At 38.5% G+C, this 16,741-nt stretch overlaps 2 protein-coding genes across 11 annotated transcripts in view; one reads left to right on the top strand and one right to left on the bottom strand.

Annotated features, from left to right (window-relative positions):
* LOC122632091 (tubulin polyglutamylase TTLL4-like) overlaps positions 1–16,741 on the top strand; it is a 131,483-nt gene that overhangs the window by 33,155 nt on the left and 81,587 nt on the right. For 7 of the 10 annotated variants that reach the window (XM_043818550.1, XM_043818549.1, XM_043818555.1 and 4 more), the window contains one exon: positions 10,141–10,200. The exons of 2 other annotated variants lie outside the window; for them this stretch is intronic. The gene's annotated coding sequence lies outside the window, so the exon portion shown is untranslated. Of the gene's footprint in view, positions 1–10,140; positions 10,201–15,631; positions 15,793–16,741 lie in introns of all 10 variants that reach the window. One more of the 10 variants, XM_043818553.1, reaches the window with a different exon arrangement.
* On the bottom strand, positions 755–2,194 carry LOC122632098. Its single transcript, XM_043818566.1, has one exon. The coding sequence runs from the start codon at positions 1,817–1,819 to the stop codon at positions 1,322–1,324; it is 498 nt and encodes a 165-aa protein (XP_043674501.1). The 5' UTR covers positions 1,820–2,194; the 3' UTR covers positions 755–1,321.

The following is a 16,741-nucleotide window of genomic DNA, read 5'->3' as shown; positions in this document are numbered from 1 at the left end:
ATCATTCGTCGATGAATTTATTTTTTATAGAATTTCTTTTTCCATTTTTTATTTCCCCCTTGTTGCAATGATTCTTAATAGTTTGATAGAGCCATACATGCTTTAAGAGCGTTAACCCCGTGGATCTCCTGCTACACTAACCGTTAAATAAATACGATATTGAATTAACCCTATCGAGATATCTCCCTACTTGAAATATTCACCCTTACTGTTATTCTATTATCATTGGATGTACGGTCATCGGGCACCTTTGCATCCTTTGTTATTTTTCTGTTTTTTTCTCGTCGCTAGAGGGTCGTTCAACCCCCCCTCTCGCTTCGTAACTCTTCTATCAGAAAATCATGTGAATTCATGCACTCGTTCGCCCTACCCTTGAACATGTGTGCGACCCATATGCGACGTCCACGTGTTCACAATTTTCGCCTATTCGTAATCGGTGAATATATATGTTTGATTAATTGTTAAATAAAAGTTCATCGTAGGTATTTCAAGATTTATTTATTTTTTTTTTTTTTCATTTCGTTTAACCAAACTTTACCAAAAAAAAATTTCCATCTTTTCATTTACATACGAAAGATAATAAATGCATGCATTTTGAAGAAGAATTTCTTAGAAGAGTCTCTGAACGTATTGTCTCTTCTGTCGAGTCTTTTATCATTGAACTTATATGTAGTTATTTATTCAGATATTGAAAATAAATGTAAAGTATTAGGACGAGGTAAAGGATAGTTTTTCAATCGACGCAACAAGAGAATTTGTTTATAATGTTTTATTAAAAATACTTGGAAGACATTAGGAAATTTCCGCCGATCGTGACGGTATGTTTTAAAGCCAATATCACAATATGGATATGCTAGATTATAAATATATCTAATATATTCTGATAGGTACAGATATTATCACAAATGCGATCGATATCATCGCGACATTAAAAAAAAAAAAAAAAAAAAAAATATACAATATGTATAGAACACTACCCTCTAGAATCTCTTCAATCGTCCAACCCTTTAAATCTCGAGTCAGACTTATCGTATTAACGTATCTCTAGGAATACACAATGGAAAAGTCTTGCTGTATGTCTCCATATAAATTAAAATCTATTTCTCTATCTATTTAAACTATGGATCACAGTTTCGATGTATCTTATCTAAAGTCTATGTATCGGCTATGTAGCGCGATCTCGTTTACTTCTATTGCGTTGCTCGGTCAACAACAATTTCTTTGACTTTAGTAAGTTGTAGTGTCCGAGTGAGATGGACCATCAGAATGATGATGGAGATCGAAGGAATGCGTTTGATGACACGCGACTCGAGGTTTCCTCTCACGCGACTTGCATCTCCGGTGTTTGATGTTGCGAGAAAGCTCGTTCCTTGTAGCAGAGATCACTGTCCGCGAGGCTGAGGGTCGTCCAATAGAAGTCACCGGCGTGGGTGTGAGCAAAGTGTACAGGGACGTAACACTGACCAGGAACAACCGGCACGACTGTCATTTGACCGTCGAGACAAACGGTAATGGCTGCACCCTCTTCAGCATCTTGGAGTTCGGCCAATAATCTTCTTTCCAATGCCTCGTTCGCGTTGTTCTGATTGTCGACCTCCTCGGTGAAGATCTCCGATTGCGGCATGGCTTTTTGGCCCTTACCGTATTTGCCCTTGCCCGTTTTCTTCTTAAGCAAACGTAACAGAGGTTTCAACATCCTCCTCATGCTTTTGGTCCCGTTGCTGCTGGCCTTGTTATTGCCCGACATCTTAAGATTGTATAAGTTATCGTTCAACTCGTTCTCGTATTCGAACACGTGGCTCATAGTGGTGGCGGCCATCTTTTTCTCTTCTTGTTTTCTCTCGTCCTTTTCACTCGTCGGTCTTGTTCTTCTTCTTCTTCTCCTTCTTCTTCCACCACGGAACCCGCGCACTGAACCGGTTTTCCGTGCAAACTCTCTGGTCGGAACGCGAGAAGAAGACGACTACGACGACTTGTACGATCAAAGTTGATACAAATGTATATGTCTATACATGTGCATATATATATATGTATATATATGTGTGTACGTATGCAATATGTATATGAGTGCCTCTCGAAAACGTGAACGACGTGATCGATATAATAATATATCAGCGAGTGGGTTCGCTATACGCTGGTTTTTATACGTTTTTCAGATGCTTTTGAGCGAAGCGCTAGTGAGCGAATGATGCCTTAGACGAGCAACCCTGGCCCTTATATAAGCCGTCCCGGCAGGACGGGGTGTTAGAGTGGGGGTAGGGCAGGTGCATTCTGGCTGTGGGAACTCGGAGAATTCGGAGCTTCCCACGTCGGGGTCCACGCCGACCATCTGCCGGTCTCTCTTCTCTTCTCTTCTTCTTTCGACCCTCTCTCTCTCTCTCTCTCTCTCTTTCTCTCTTTCTCCCTCCCTCTCTCTCTTACTCTCTTCGCTCCGATCAACATTTGAGTCCGTACAACGAGAAGAGCACCCCGGCAAACTCTCTAGTAGATCCTACTACGTCCACCCCCACCAAAGAGAGCGAGAGAAAGAAAGAAAGAGAGAAAGAGAGAGAGAGAGAGCATCCTTCTTCGATTATCCTCCACCTTCGTCACCCTTCGATCTTTCTTTTCCGCGTTGGAAAAGACTCGTCTCGGATTTCAACCTCCTCGAAAGTCCTCTATTTTCTAAGCTTCTCTCTCTCTCTCTCTCTCTCTCTCTCTCTCTCTCTCTCTCTCTCTCTCTCTCTCTCTAAGCTCTAGCTTCGTCCTAGAGAAAAGCATCAAAGACCCAAGGGTGGCCTCCTTTTTCCTCAACAACTCGTGAACAGGATCAAACCTGTTACGACTAGTTCGTGCCTGTCGTGACGTAAGCTTCGACACATTCTTGCACATAAGCTCTTGCGATTATTTATATGCTCCATTTATCTCTCCATCTTATTATCGATTATTTTACTCCGTTTCCTTTTTCTTCATTTCTTCTTATATTTTTATTTATTTTCTTTCGAGTTTATTTCTCTTTGTTTCCTTTTCTTTTCTTTTTCTTCCTTCTTTTTTTTTTTTTTTCTTTTTTTTTTATCTCTACTTTCTCGATCACACACGCGACAGGAAATTCCATGCAAATCCGGTCGAGTACAAGCTCGCGATTTAACTGGGTCGACCTGCGTCTCGGTCTGATTATCCGATTACACGGCACGTATAACGCTCGATTATCATAACGAAATTTGACAAGTCGTATATATATGTATACATATGTATATATATATATATATATTCTCGGTATGATTTTATTCCGAGAGATATTACTTTAGTCACTTATTACTCCTCACCTTCGCGTGAACCCTTAATCGTCCAATTTATCTTTATTAATTTCTTCCACGGACTGGAAGTTAATTGCCACAGGTCTATTGAAATCGATTAATGAAACCGGTACGAAGGGAAAAATTATTTTATTACTCTTATTATTATTATTATTATTATTATTATTATTATCATTATTATTATCATCACTATTATTACTATTATTACTATTATTATTATTATTATTATTATCATTACATGTAAGTTGCATTAGTGTTGCAAGATATAGAGGAGAGGCATATCGCACCTGCTGAGAATCTGTAAATTTTTTTTGTTTTCTTTTTTTTTTCCTTTTTTTTTTCTTCCTCGATCGACCAATGGAGATGCAATTAACTTCTCACGAGCGCATCCCTACGGTGATTAACGGGGGGTAATAATGTGGTCGCGCGAGCGCACGCTCAGGCTTCCACCATTACCCCCACGGCGAGAGTTCTTCAAGAACAGTCGAGGGAGAGTCGACGAGGTTTAGATGCATCGAGATAACTAAGGCGACCCTTACGGTCGTTAAGTATACCTTCTGCTCGTTTTCTCTCTCTCTCTCTCTCTCTCTCTCTCTCTCTCTCTCTCTATCTCTCTCTCTCTCTCTCGTTTACAGACAGAGAGTGGAGTATCTCCACGTGGACTCACGCGGTTCTATCGTACATACCCTATGGCCTCGTGACTAGCGTCTATTAGCCGCGAAACGACGAAAAAACTTGCCCTCCCTTTTTTTTGTCCTTTTTTTTTCGATCATCTACTCAACAACTTTTTCTACACACAATCGGGGATTTATTTCGATCGGTACAATGAGAAATCTTCGTTGAATCCTCTTCCTCCATGACCTATCCTATTTATTTTTTTGTTTGTTTTTTTTTTCTGTTCTCCCTTTTTTTCTTTCCTTTTTTTAGCAACCTGTTCTCGACGTATCAGGTGCTTCGATAATCCTCAATTATACGAGTAAAAATCCTTTTATCCGTCATTCATTTAGTATTATTTAAACGAGATGATATTTGTAATCACTTTCGATTTACGTATTTGAACTTTCCGATCTTTGATTCTTTTTCGTTTCTCGTGTTTGGCTAACGTTTTAAAGAGAGTTTACTTTTCAATGAGAAATCTCGAAAGAGACTTTAGGGTATAAAAGGGAAAGAGAGAGAGAGAGAGAGAGAGAGAGAGAGTGAGGACGGCACACGGTAGGGGATGTAAACTTCATGGACCACAAAGTCTATCCCCTCTTTTCGAAAAGCTCCTGCATGCAGGTATAGTCCGGAGTATTTGTTTTCACTTGCACCTCCAAATTACGGTACGGTGCAGGTGAAACCTGACCTTGCAACCTGCACGTCAACCTTCTATCGCTTAGAACAAGTGTTTCTATAAATCTATTTGAAGTTACGAAGAATATTACCAGGCAGTTTTTTCTTGTTCTTTTTCTAACGCAAGGTACTTGCACGCAGGTATTTGTAACTACTTTTCTATCTGTAAGTAGATTTGACTTTTTGGTTAAAGTTGTAAAGTAAATCTTTGGTACGAGGAAGAAACGACTTGGAAATTTTTTTAATTTATCATTTCGATCTCTCCCTGAAAAAAAGAAAAAAAAATCTTCGAAACTTCGAAGTAATCGATCCGTTGCAATTTCTCGTACGGACGTATTTTCAGATTTAAACAGACATTAATTTTTGATCGATCAGTTAGACGATCTGAATCTTTTCTCGTTTGAAAAAGAAAATATTACTTACGTAAAAAAAAAAAAAATATTGTATAAAACAATTAATTAATTTACTACGACTATCTCTACGCTGAGATTTTGTACGTTAGATATCTCGTCGATCGATTCGACGATCTGAGTCTTCTTTTATCTAAAAAAAAAAAAAAAAAAAAAAATAATAATAAAAATAAAAAAAAATAAAGAAAATATAGATGTTTACTATGTACTTTCAGGAGGATAACATCAGGTTTAAAAAACATTTTCGATTATATCGTAGTCCATTTTTCCAGCTTCACCGGTTTTGATATTATATCGTCAATAGAGATCTCGTTTGGGGGAAAAATAGGAAAAACGTAGGTGGTGTTGGGTTGTTTAAGGACGAGAAGGACTCGATCGATCGGTCGAACAGGTTTTTCGCCTACGTGTTATTCGCTACGTGTGCGAGAGTACGAACGGCAATGAACATACCGATGCTCCCAGTAAATAAGCAAGGTCGTAATCTAAACGTTTTCCTCGTGGAGGCAGGAGAGAGATAGAGATAGAGATAGAGGGAAAGAGAGAGGGAGAGAGAGAGAGAGAGAGAGAAAGAAAGAGAAAGAGAAAGAGAAAGAGAGAGGGATAGCACTAAATGAAAATCTCAAGAAACCAGTCGTTCCTCTCTCTTTCTCTCTTCCTGTTCTTTTCGAGCAACCGGCTCGAGCAACAAGACTGACGAGGTGTAACGACCTGTTACATGTAAATATACTTTTTTGTTTTTCATTTGTAAAGCCGACGTTATTAATATCGTTTCGACACATAAAATTTATACGAAAAATTGCTTTCTTTTTTTATTTTTATTTTTAGAAACAAACAAGAAAAAGAAAAATGGAACGATCCTTTCGCTGTATTCACAGGACGCTGATTGACTGAGTTGTGCTCGACCTGTTACACGACAATGTTTTTTCTCTTTTCGTTTTTTATTTACAAAGTCGACGATATTAAAATACCGTCTTGGCACGTAAAATTTGTTAAGTGAGTTAAGTTTTTTTTTTTCTTGTCTTTTTTCCTACCATTTCTTCTCTTTATATTTAATCGAAACGATTCCTTTTTATAATATTCGAACGTTTAATTATATCTTCGGCTTGATTCTGTCTCAATTAGACGATCCATCCTACCGCTTTCGTAGTTAAGAAATCAAAATCTCTTGGTCCTACCAAACGGGGACTTTTATCCTTCCTCTTCTCTTGCCCCGAAAGGATTTTATAACCGGTTCTCTCAACGCGTCCGTCGAATTCTAATTAATTCGAGAGATCGGTTCGATCGTGTTTTAGAAACCGGTCGACGATCGGTCATGCCGATATATCGAAGCGAAACTTGCCTCCCTAAAACTTATCTCGCATATTTACAAGCTAAAAATCGATATCCCTTTTTGCCAGGACAATGATTTCACTGAGAATTGCTTTTGATCTTTCTTTCTTTTTTCTTTTTTCTTTAGATTTGAACTAAAAGTAAAAAGGGAAATATCATCGATCGTATAGTTCGTGATACATAAGACGCAACGTGAGCTTTTGGAACAACGAAATCGAGATTTTTCAAAAAAAAAAAAAAAAAAAAAGAAAAAAAATTGAATGAAAAATTGTCAATTTTTGTTTCATCGATCCTGATATTTAAATAAAATACTTTTAAATTTCAAACGTCAGATTTAAACGTAAAGAAAATAAAATAAAAAGTAAAACATTTTCTCGCTGAATGCGTAATAAAAGAGTACAAAAATAAAGAAAGAATTTATTACGGTCTCTCTTAATTTGCTCTTAATTTCTACTCCGAACGATTGCTTTTCATAAAAGCCTTGATATGTCACAAACCAGCTGTTGTTTTTCTCTTGTACGTGAATCACATCATTATTCGTATCGTCGTTCTCAAAAGGTCTAGAGAGGAGAGCTCGGGAGTACATTGAACCTCCGGATGGACGTTCCGCTTCATTGCGAGACACGTTCGAATATGATAGGTGTGCTACTTAAAGGAAAAGAAAAACAAAAACAAAAAGAAAAACAAAACGAAGAAGAATACAATTTTTTAAATTAAAAGAAAAAAGAAGAGAACAAATAAGCGAGAAAAGAAAAAGAAGAAAAAAGGGGGAAAAAAGAGCGAGGAGAAGGAAGGGCGATTAAGAAGCTTCGAAGAAGTGAGATGAAAAAAGGAAGAGAGGAGAGGAAAAAATGAAAAAGAAAAAAGAAGAAGAAAAAGAAGAAGAAAAAGAAGAAGGAGAAGAAAGAAGAAAAGTATCCTGATGTTCGGACGTATCGTTCGACGGCGTTTAACCGAGGATATTAGATTATGCAAATGAGTTAGAGGGTAAAACGTCGTTCTGGCGTAACACATCAAGATAAGAAGACGGTTGTTTCACGCGGCAACGATTTCGAACGTTCCCTCGTGTCGGCCTCGGAAGATTAGAAACGACGTTCACGACTTGACTTGATCTCGATTAAAACGCCACTATCTCTTTCTCTCTTGGTCCGGTTGCCGTTGCTTTTAGCAATCTTATCTGTGCCGTTTTGCTATATCGATTTTATCGAAATTACTTTGCGTCGTACGTCGTCCTGTGAGGCGGAGTCGTTCGAGTCCTTCCTTCGAAAGAGAATCTCCGAGAATCCAATTCGATCCGACTAGATTCGTTCGTGCATATCTTTAATACATTTTTATCCCCTTTATCCGTATCGCCAAAGAAAGATAATATTCGTTGATTACGAAGGAGAGATAATAAACGTCGAAGGTGTTTGTTAGGGAATCGTTGTATCATTTTAATTTCTATATATTGAAACTTGAGAAAATCCGAGAGAGGAAGAGAGAACGATATAAAACAATGAGACATAGACATAGAGATGAAGTATACATTCCTAACGATATAGAAGAAAAAAGAAACGAGAGAGAGAGAGAGAAAGAGTAATGTGTCATGTCTAGTGAAAAGGGATCTCTACCCGCGGCAGAAGGGTTCATTAACGGCCGATAAAAATCTCAAATCCATGAGAGCGAACGCCCGCAGCGTATTCGATTAAAATTTACTTTAGCAGCTCATTAAATCCGGCATTAATCTCAACTATGGTATACGTATAAAATGCTTGTATTCATTCTGCACGTATATCATAATCGTAATGGCGAGTTATACAAGAGAGAGAGATAGAGAATAATACATACTCTTTTCTTTCTTCTTTCTGGCGTCCTCGACTTTTCATTAGCATATAAATAATACACGAAGCAAGGATAGAAAACGAAAAAGAGAGAGAGAGAGAGAGAGAGAGAGAGGAGACAGGAGCGCGTTTTTCGTAGCTCGCGGTTAAAGGGGCAGGAAAGAAAGGAAGACTCGCCTAAAACAGTAGTAGTGACCCCCGGGGCTGTGCGCAGGTACAAACAAGAAGTCCCTTCTGACGTCAGCGGCAGGTGCAAGCGATCTTTCGTCCTTTTCTCTTTAGCTCTCTTTCTCGCATACTCACGCACGTACACACACATCGTTCCTTTTTCTCTTCCGCCTCGTCCCTCATTCCCCTACTCCTCCCTCTCCCTTTCTTTTTTATTTTTCTCTCTTCTTCTTCTTCTTTTTCTTCTTCTTCTTCTTCTTCGTCGTCGTCGTCGTCGTCGTCGTCGTCGTTCCACTCTCGCGAGACGCGTAATCGCCGCGATTTCAAGATCGACTTGATCGAGATACGTACAACCAATGCTACTTCTCCTCTCCTCTACTTTACTCTACTCTAATCTTTTCTTCTCGTCTCTTCTGTTCTCTTTTTTCTTTCTCTTTTTTCTTCTTCTTTTTTATTCTCTTCCTTTTTGCACCATCCCTTCTTTACACCATGAATCACGTTCTCGTGTTCTTCGGTTACTTTTAAGTATACGTGCGATATCACGCGTGATATCGGTGCTCGTTTTATCAATGCCTTAGGGCGAACACCGCAGAGTCCTCCTTCTATCGTGTTAATCGCACCAGCTTCTTTTTTCGATCGGATTTTCTATGAGGTAGCACTTTCAAAAAAATTTCCATATCGTCCGATCATTTCTCTTTTTTTTTTTTACCCCTCTTGTATACATTCATATATGTTTGCGTGTGTGTATTTATGTATAGCATAATCGAGATATCACATGAAGTATTATATATTCGTATGTTCCTTTGAGAATCCGGTACTCCGTCGAGTGGTTCGTGAAAGTAATGTGTGTGAATACACACACACACACACACACACACACACACACACACACACACACACACGTATATATATATATATAAAAGAAAAAAGAAAGAACAAACAAGCAAATCAAAAAAAAAAGAAAAAAAGAAAAGAAAAAAGAAAACGAAGGACAAGGGTGAAAAAGAAGCAAGAAAATATATAGACTATGGACTACCGTATTAGTTTTCTTTTTTTATTATTTCTCGCTTGGACGGTGCTGGTAATCGTTTTCGGCAGGTAGACGAGCAGATAGAGATCTTCGTAATTGGAATTTTATCTCTTCTTTTCTCTCTCTCTCTCTCTCTCTCTCTCTCTTTTTTTTATATATATCCATTCGAAGAAGGGGCGAAGAAGGGGGAAAACTACGTCTCTCGTCGCGGTGTATCCCACAACGGGATGAATTTATAGTAGGACTATTACATTCTTTTTTTTTCCTTTTTTTTTTTTTTTTAATTCTGCTTTTGGTATTAGATATTTTTCTCCTTTTTATTTTATTTCTTTCAATTCTTTTTTCTTCTTTCTTTTTTTTTTTTCATAAGAGTATCCAGTCGTTCTAACCCTCTCTTTCTCTCTCGTCGATACCGAATTTCGGTTATTAGGGCGGTACCGTGCGTAATCGGCTAGAATTATTTCTCCTCCTCGAAGAGAGGACGAAGAACAGACCGAAACTGAAGGGAGAAACGATCTCTCGATCATTCCTTCTTTTCTGCTTTTTTTTTTGTTTTGTTTTGTTTTTTATTCCTCATGAATTGCATGAAAAGAATGATTAGGAATAAGAGCAAAAAAAAAAAAGAATGAAAAATAAAAAATAAATTGAGATTAATATCGACGACGACGACGACGATCGATGATGATAACGATGATTCAATAACGATCGAGATTCATTCGTTTTATTAATTTCGATTTTTCTTGATATTTTTTCAGATAAGGAGTTATCCAAAATTTGATGATAGCTGCGAACACAAATCGGGTGAAAAGAGTTAGGTGAGTGTTGAAGAGAATTCGTTTAAAGTTTTCGATTTTTTGTTCTCCCTCTCTCCCTTCCTCCCCTGAATTCCCTTCTCTCTCGTTTAGTCCTACACCCTTCGTGGTGGCGTCCATCGCGGATAAATCCTTTATACACGCTTTTACCGTCGCTTGTCCATCGTCAGAAAGTACGTGGAATCCTTTGTCCATTCGAGTCGGTCCCGTAGAATCTTTCGATGGTACAATAAAAAGGGCCGCCTATAGATCCTCATCCCTTATGGACCCTTTCCATCCTTTCAAACGTCCGAGCCGAGCGATGCCGTACGAAACGGCAAACCGTACGAAAGAGAGAGAAACGACGAGGTGATTGTGACGACGGAAAGAGAGAGAGAGAGAGAGAAAAGAAACCAAAAAAAAAAGAAAGGGGAATGCAATATTATTCAAAATCACGAAAATCTCCGATGGAATTTCCTTATTTTCTTCGGGCATTCAGGGACGTAGATGCATATCTTATACGGTTCAATGGGGTAGCACCGTACGGGGTAGAACACCCTATTTTCGACGGGATATTCAGGTAGAAAAGGGTCAAACGGAGCTTGTTCCATACAAAAGGGCGTAGGTGAATTTCTTCTGGTGGATATGTCAAGCTGTGCACGTGTGTCCGTTCTTTACGACGTATATGTATGTATGAGCCGGTTGAACGTAATCGTCGAGAGAAAAATAAAAAAGAAAAGAAAAAGAAAAATAGGAGGGGTGGATTGGAAGAGAGGCGAGCGAGAGTGATGGCGGGTGTGAGTGCGAGGGTGGGAGAGAAAGAGAGAGAGAGAGAGAGAGAGGGTAACGGCTGGTTAGGAAATAAGAAAAATTTTCGATCGGAGTAGAGCGAATCGAGAGGATCAAAGAAACATCAAGGGTTGTTGCTTCTCTCCTTTCGAAGAAGACCTGCCGAATGATCTCGACGAGTATTAAGTTCTTCCAGAAAATAATATTTTTCGCAGCTGCTCTTCCACGTACGTTTTTTTTTTTTCTTCTTTTTTTTTCTCTGGAAAACCAGCTGCCTCGTTCTCTCTCTCTTTCTTTCTCTCTCTTTCTCTTTTTCTTTGTTTTCCTTCTTTTTATATCTCCTGTCTATTGATTTTGATTTTTCATATCGTACGAATCGAAACGCTTAAGTAACAGGCTCGGTTACTCTAACACTTGTCGTGTTGTCGGATAACGTTTCCGAATCGATCGACTCTAGGATTTCTTGCTTTGTTCGATTCAACTGGTTCAACCCTTTCACAGGTGAATCCCTGCACCGAGAAAGGAAAATCCTTTTCCCTTAGGCTATTGTGATCCTGCTTCCGTTAACCCTTTCTCGTGGGTAGGACATGGATACGTTTAAAGGGTTGGGATTCTAGGTCAGGAGATCGAACGTTTCCCTTCGAATCGGGATGATCGAGTTTGGCTGTAACTATTTTTAAAATTCTTTATTTATTTATTTATTTCTCTTTATTTTCTTTTTCTCCTCGATTTCATTCATTCATTTTTATCATCGTTCGGAAGAAATAATATCTATTTACACCTTCTTTCTTTTTCCTTAATTTTTTTATTCTCAACAAGACAGAGAGAACGAAGTTGAAAAGTCAATTCTCTCAACTCGATTTTACGGGGTTCGAAGGTTTTAAGGGGAAAGAAAAAAAAAAAAACAAAAAGAAAAAAGGGAGAAGAAAAGACAACTCGCGTGCAAGTTCGAACACGTTTCTCGAATTTCCCTTTTACGTGAAAAATAGGGATGATTCTTTCTTGCCTTTGGAAGGAGGATTACGCAAACATACGGGCGGGCACGCGGTGAAAGAAAAAAGTGTCTTCCTTTTTTCTCTCGATACTTTTCCTCGCGACCTGTTCGTGCTCGTTCCTACAGGTTCGAACCTGCAAAACGAGGCCATTGAATTCGTTTCTTCGTATACTACCTACGTATACCTACATATACCTGTGTAAAAGCAAGAACGTGCAAACGCGGCGTGTCCTCTTGCGAGTGCGTTGAATCCGCAGACTTTTCGGGATCGCATTTGTCGACTCGTCCTTTTCTTTCTCTCTTTCTCTCGATAGCAGGAAAACGAAACGAATCCTATCCTATTCTCGGCCGGATGCAAAGATCCCGGAACCTTCCGGGAGTTTGCCTCGTACAATATATTTCAAAGGCAAATTTAACGTGGGTGGATGCACTCGTTCGGATCTCTTTGGTGAAAAAAGATTTAAAAAGAGATCATTCTCTTTCTTTCTTTCTTTCTTTCTTTCTTTCTCTTTCTCTTTCTCTCTATGTCTCTCTTTCGATCTCTCTCTCTCTCTCTCTCTCTCTCTCTCGACTAACTCGCTCGACTCATGCGGCGTCACGTATTTCGTTTCAATAGCGAATTTCATCATTTTCAATGCCCGCTAGAACGGAAAAAATGAAAAAGAAAACGAGGGTGAATCCTTTTCGGTATAGCTAGATATGCTTAGATACTCCCTCGACGTCTTCTAACATCCTCCGAACGTTAGATCATTTCTCGAGATAAATTCGTTTCATTTGATTTTCTCTTCTTTTTATCCCTTTGCAAACTTCATTTTTATTCTCGAATTTTCAAAAAGAATTATACGATCGTACGTGTATGATTATATCATAACTTGGATTTAATAAATAATATTCTGGTAATATACGAATCAACAACGACGTCGCGATGAAACGTAATCGAATGAATCGACGAGTTCATTTTATTACGAAAGATAATTGAGAAATGAATATAAAAAAAATGCTGCGTAAAGTTTCAAAGTCATCTGATGTGTGTCGCGTAGAGGATTATGTTAAAATACGTTTTTAATTCCTAAGATAAAGTTAGAAAAACATCGTGGTAATTTATTCGCGAGAAGGTTAAAAATTCGTTGTCTCATACGTATTATATCCTCGTATATAATAGGCGTGTTTGTTAAAGAAAATAGTCAATGAATGATTCAGAAAATTTCTTGGAATGTTTCGTCCGACGATAACACTTCCGCGAAAGAATAATCTTACGGAATATAAACATGGTATACGCGTACGAACACACGTACATACAGAGCGATCTAAGAACGAAAAAAAGAAAGAAGAAGAGAGATACGAAGGACGTTTCTCAAAGGTTAACACACATACACGTGTGTTGTGTATACGATAGAGAGAATCTCGAGGGCAACTCTTGTGTATATCCCAATATCAAATAGTACTTGTTATACCATTCTCGAGTGCGGACGCAAACTTCGATCGTCTAGAATCTCTTTCGGCGTACGTAAGGGAGGAATTTGATCGTACATTTTTCGTGAAAGCAAGATAAAATAGAGAATAGTAGTAGTAGTAGTAATAGTAATAGTAATAGTAATAGTGATAGAAGAAGAAGGAGGAGAAGAAAAAGACAAGGATGAAGAGAAGAAGGGGAAAAGGATGAAGAGAGGGAGTAAAATCTTTGCCATAGGTATTCAATTTCTCTCTCTCTCTCTCTCTCTCTCTCTCTCTCTCTCTTTCTCTCTTTCTCTCTCTCTCGTTTAGAAGGCACCATTATGTTCCTAAATAAACAGTCTTGCAGCTATGTAAACACGTGAACTACGTAGAAAAATCTTTTCCCCCTGTTCGTTTCTGCACGATCGATACGGTAGAATTCGGTTGAAATTTTTAACAGAAAGAGGGAGAAAGAAATGGTGGAAATAAAAGTAAAAGTGGATTTCGAAAGGTCAAAGGGGAAGGGGAAGGGGGAAGGGAGAAGGGAGAAACGAGCATATAGGTTCTTATTGATGCTCGGAGAAGCGTGAATCTGCCTTCGAAGCACGGATCCATTCTTAAAGGATTATCGTTATAAATTATACGTTCTCTCCTTCCTCACTCTTTTTTTTTTTTCTTTTTCTTTCCTTCGACTGTCTCTCTTTTTCTCTCTCGCTCTAATTCGTTGGATGACCGGTGGCGGCGTCATTGACGGTGACCCAGAAGATTTCTATCGCTGGATTAACGCAGACCGTGTCATCGTGGTATCCTGTCTATTCGATTTCGTCCTTTTTTCCTTCCTTCCTTCCTTCCTTCCTTCCTTCCTTCCTTCCTTCCTTTCGTTCGTTCATTTCTTTTTTTACTGCCAAAAGAATGGAGCCTTCTTTTCTTTCTTTTTCTCTCATTATTTCTCTCGTCTTTTCGTCGATCCAACAAAATTTACCAACAAAAATATTCGCCAAGATTCGTTCTTTTTTCTTTCTTTTCTTTTCTTTTCTTTTTTTTTTTTTTTTTTTTTTTTATTTTACAATGTTGGCCATCGAGAGTCGACGCGAGAAACGAAAGATTTTTATGAACGTACAGATAAAAGAAATTCTTATGGATTTCTCAAAGCTCCAATTGATACGTTAATATCTAATAATCCGAAAACGTTATCTTATAAGATTAGTATAAGTATCTATAGTATAAGTATAGTATAAGTATCTATAGTTTAAGTATAGTATAAGTCTACTATAAATATCTATAATATAATTATAGATAAAATTAATCAAAGAAGAGTTTAAAATCGAAACTCGTCAGAGATTTCGTCGTTCATATTCTCTCATGAATTACGAAGGACATTAATAAGAGTTCGTTCAACAACGATTCGCGTTAGAAGAGTAGTAAATACAGTAGGGTAGAAAAAGTGGCACACGTTTCGTTTATAAAATTAAAGCGTATAAATTTAGACGATCGATGAAATGACTCAAGCATAAAATAATATTCGGCTCAAGAACAAAGATAAATTAATATGTTACAATTATTTCGTTTCATTTCGATCGTTCTTTCGTATCGATCAAATATCGATTAGTTCTATTTTATTCTGAGAATAAACGACCGGAATAGAAGGAAAGAAAGTTAGGTTTGAAGTGTCGGGCCCACAAAACGCCCGACTCTACAATCATCTACGATCGTCATTCTCCTTTCGAACTTCCTTCCTTCTTTCCTTCGATACGATGAAACATAACGTCGTTACTATACCTTCGAACGATCATGTGAATTCTTTACGGATGGTAACCGCCTGACCGCGCCTAGATTCATTCTTATTGACAATATTGAATGGTAAGAATTATTTTGGTCAATGGAGAAAAGATGCCTCGTGAAAAAAAATACGAAGAAGAAGAAGAGGAAGAAGAAGAAGAAGAGGAGTACTGACGTCGATTTACGCGAAGTTTTCGAGTGGTAACAATGACTTTTCGCAAAGGAAGAATCATCTGCCGAGGATGGTTCAAAAGTAAAGACTCGATCTTGGTCCAGCTTGGTTTTTACTTTGCCGTTTCTACCAGCTCCTTCTTCTTTTTTTCTTTTCTCTCTCTTTCTCTTTTTCTCCCTCTCCCTCTCTCTCTCTCTCTCTCTTTCTCTCTCGCTCGCTCGATGCAAAGACGAAGCAGTTTGATGGGTCTTTCTAGACTCTCGATCCTTTCTCCTCTTGGTGTCCAGGAAGGAAGGGTCCTGTGGGCGGAGCAGTCGGCCGAGAAAGGATCTCTCTCGTTCTGCTTATTCGACCACGCTTCACGATTTCTCTCTCGACGATCCTGACCAGCGCATAGGGATAAGGAACGAGCTTTCAAAGGGGCTGAAATTGAACACGTGCAAGGGTGGTGAGTCAGAGTCTTTAGTTTGGAAGAAGAGACGAGGAAAAAGCGAGAACGAGAGCGAGAGAAAGAAAGAAAGAAAGAAAGAGAGAGAGAGAGAGAGAGAGAGAGAGAGAGAGAGAGAGAGAATACGACGTGATAGAACACAGAGAGGAGGACGAGGGTCCTCCAAGATTTCCGCGCCAGATAGCGATGCCCTTTCAGGGATGCATCTTCGTGTTTCTTCTCCTCTTCTTCTTCTTTTTCTTTTTCTTTTTTTTTCTTTTTCTCTTTCTCCTCCTTCTTCTTCTTCTTCTTCTTCTACTTCATTTTCTTCTTTTTCTTCAACTAAGTTTACTTACGAAACATTCGCTCGACGTGTGTACTTACAGACGGCTTTTGCTTCGAGGTCAAGCTTAAGAACCCTTCGAGATTGTACGATAGCGAACGAGTAAGAGAGAGAAAGAGAAAGAGAAAGAGAAAGAGAGAGAGAGAGAGAGAGAGAGAGAGAGAGAGAGAGAGAGAGAGAGAGAGAGAGAGAGAGAGAGAGAGTATCTGTGTGTACATTCTTTATTTGATTTTATTCGATTTTATTTATCCTACATATTTCTCACGATTTCGATCGGAATCGTAAACAAAGCGCTGACCTTTACTCATTGCTCGTAACTTTGCCGAACTTTCTAATTCTTCGTAAAACAACGTGGAAATATATTAGAATATTTCATTCGTCGTGATATTTTGTCGTTGATTGAAAAAAATCAAGAAAGAAAACAAAAAGGAAAGAAAAAGAAGAAAAAAACGAGAGAAACGATATCCGATTAGAACGAACGTGTTGTTGTTTAGCTTAGAAAAGTTTGAATCCGTGCCTGAAGAAGAGCGACTCATCATCCATCTCGTCTATCCTTCGAATTCGACTCCTAGGGATACTTTGCTTTAAGTTCGGCCTTAGAGAAAACCTTCGTTTTGTCTTCTCTCT

The sequence above is a fragment of the Vespula pensylvanica genome, chromosome 9 (genome assembly GCF_014466175.1).
Source record: "Vespula pensylvanica isolate Volc-1 chromosome 9, ASM1446617v1, whole genome shotgun sequence".
Taxonomy (NCBI): Eukaryota; Metazoa; Arthropoda; class Insecta; order Hymenoptera; family Vespidae; genus Vespula; species Vespula pensylvanica.
The sequence above is the reverse complement of the archived record's forward strand: the minus strand, read 5'-3'. Positions and strand labels throughout refer to the sequence as shown.

Excerpts from the sequence above, each read along its gene's own strand:
- LOC122632098 (XM_043818566.1), bottom strand. The coding sequence starts at position 1,819 with ATGGCCGCCACCACTATGAGCCACGTGTTCGAATACGAGAACGAGTTG.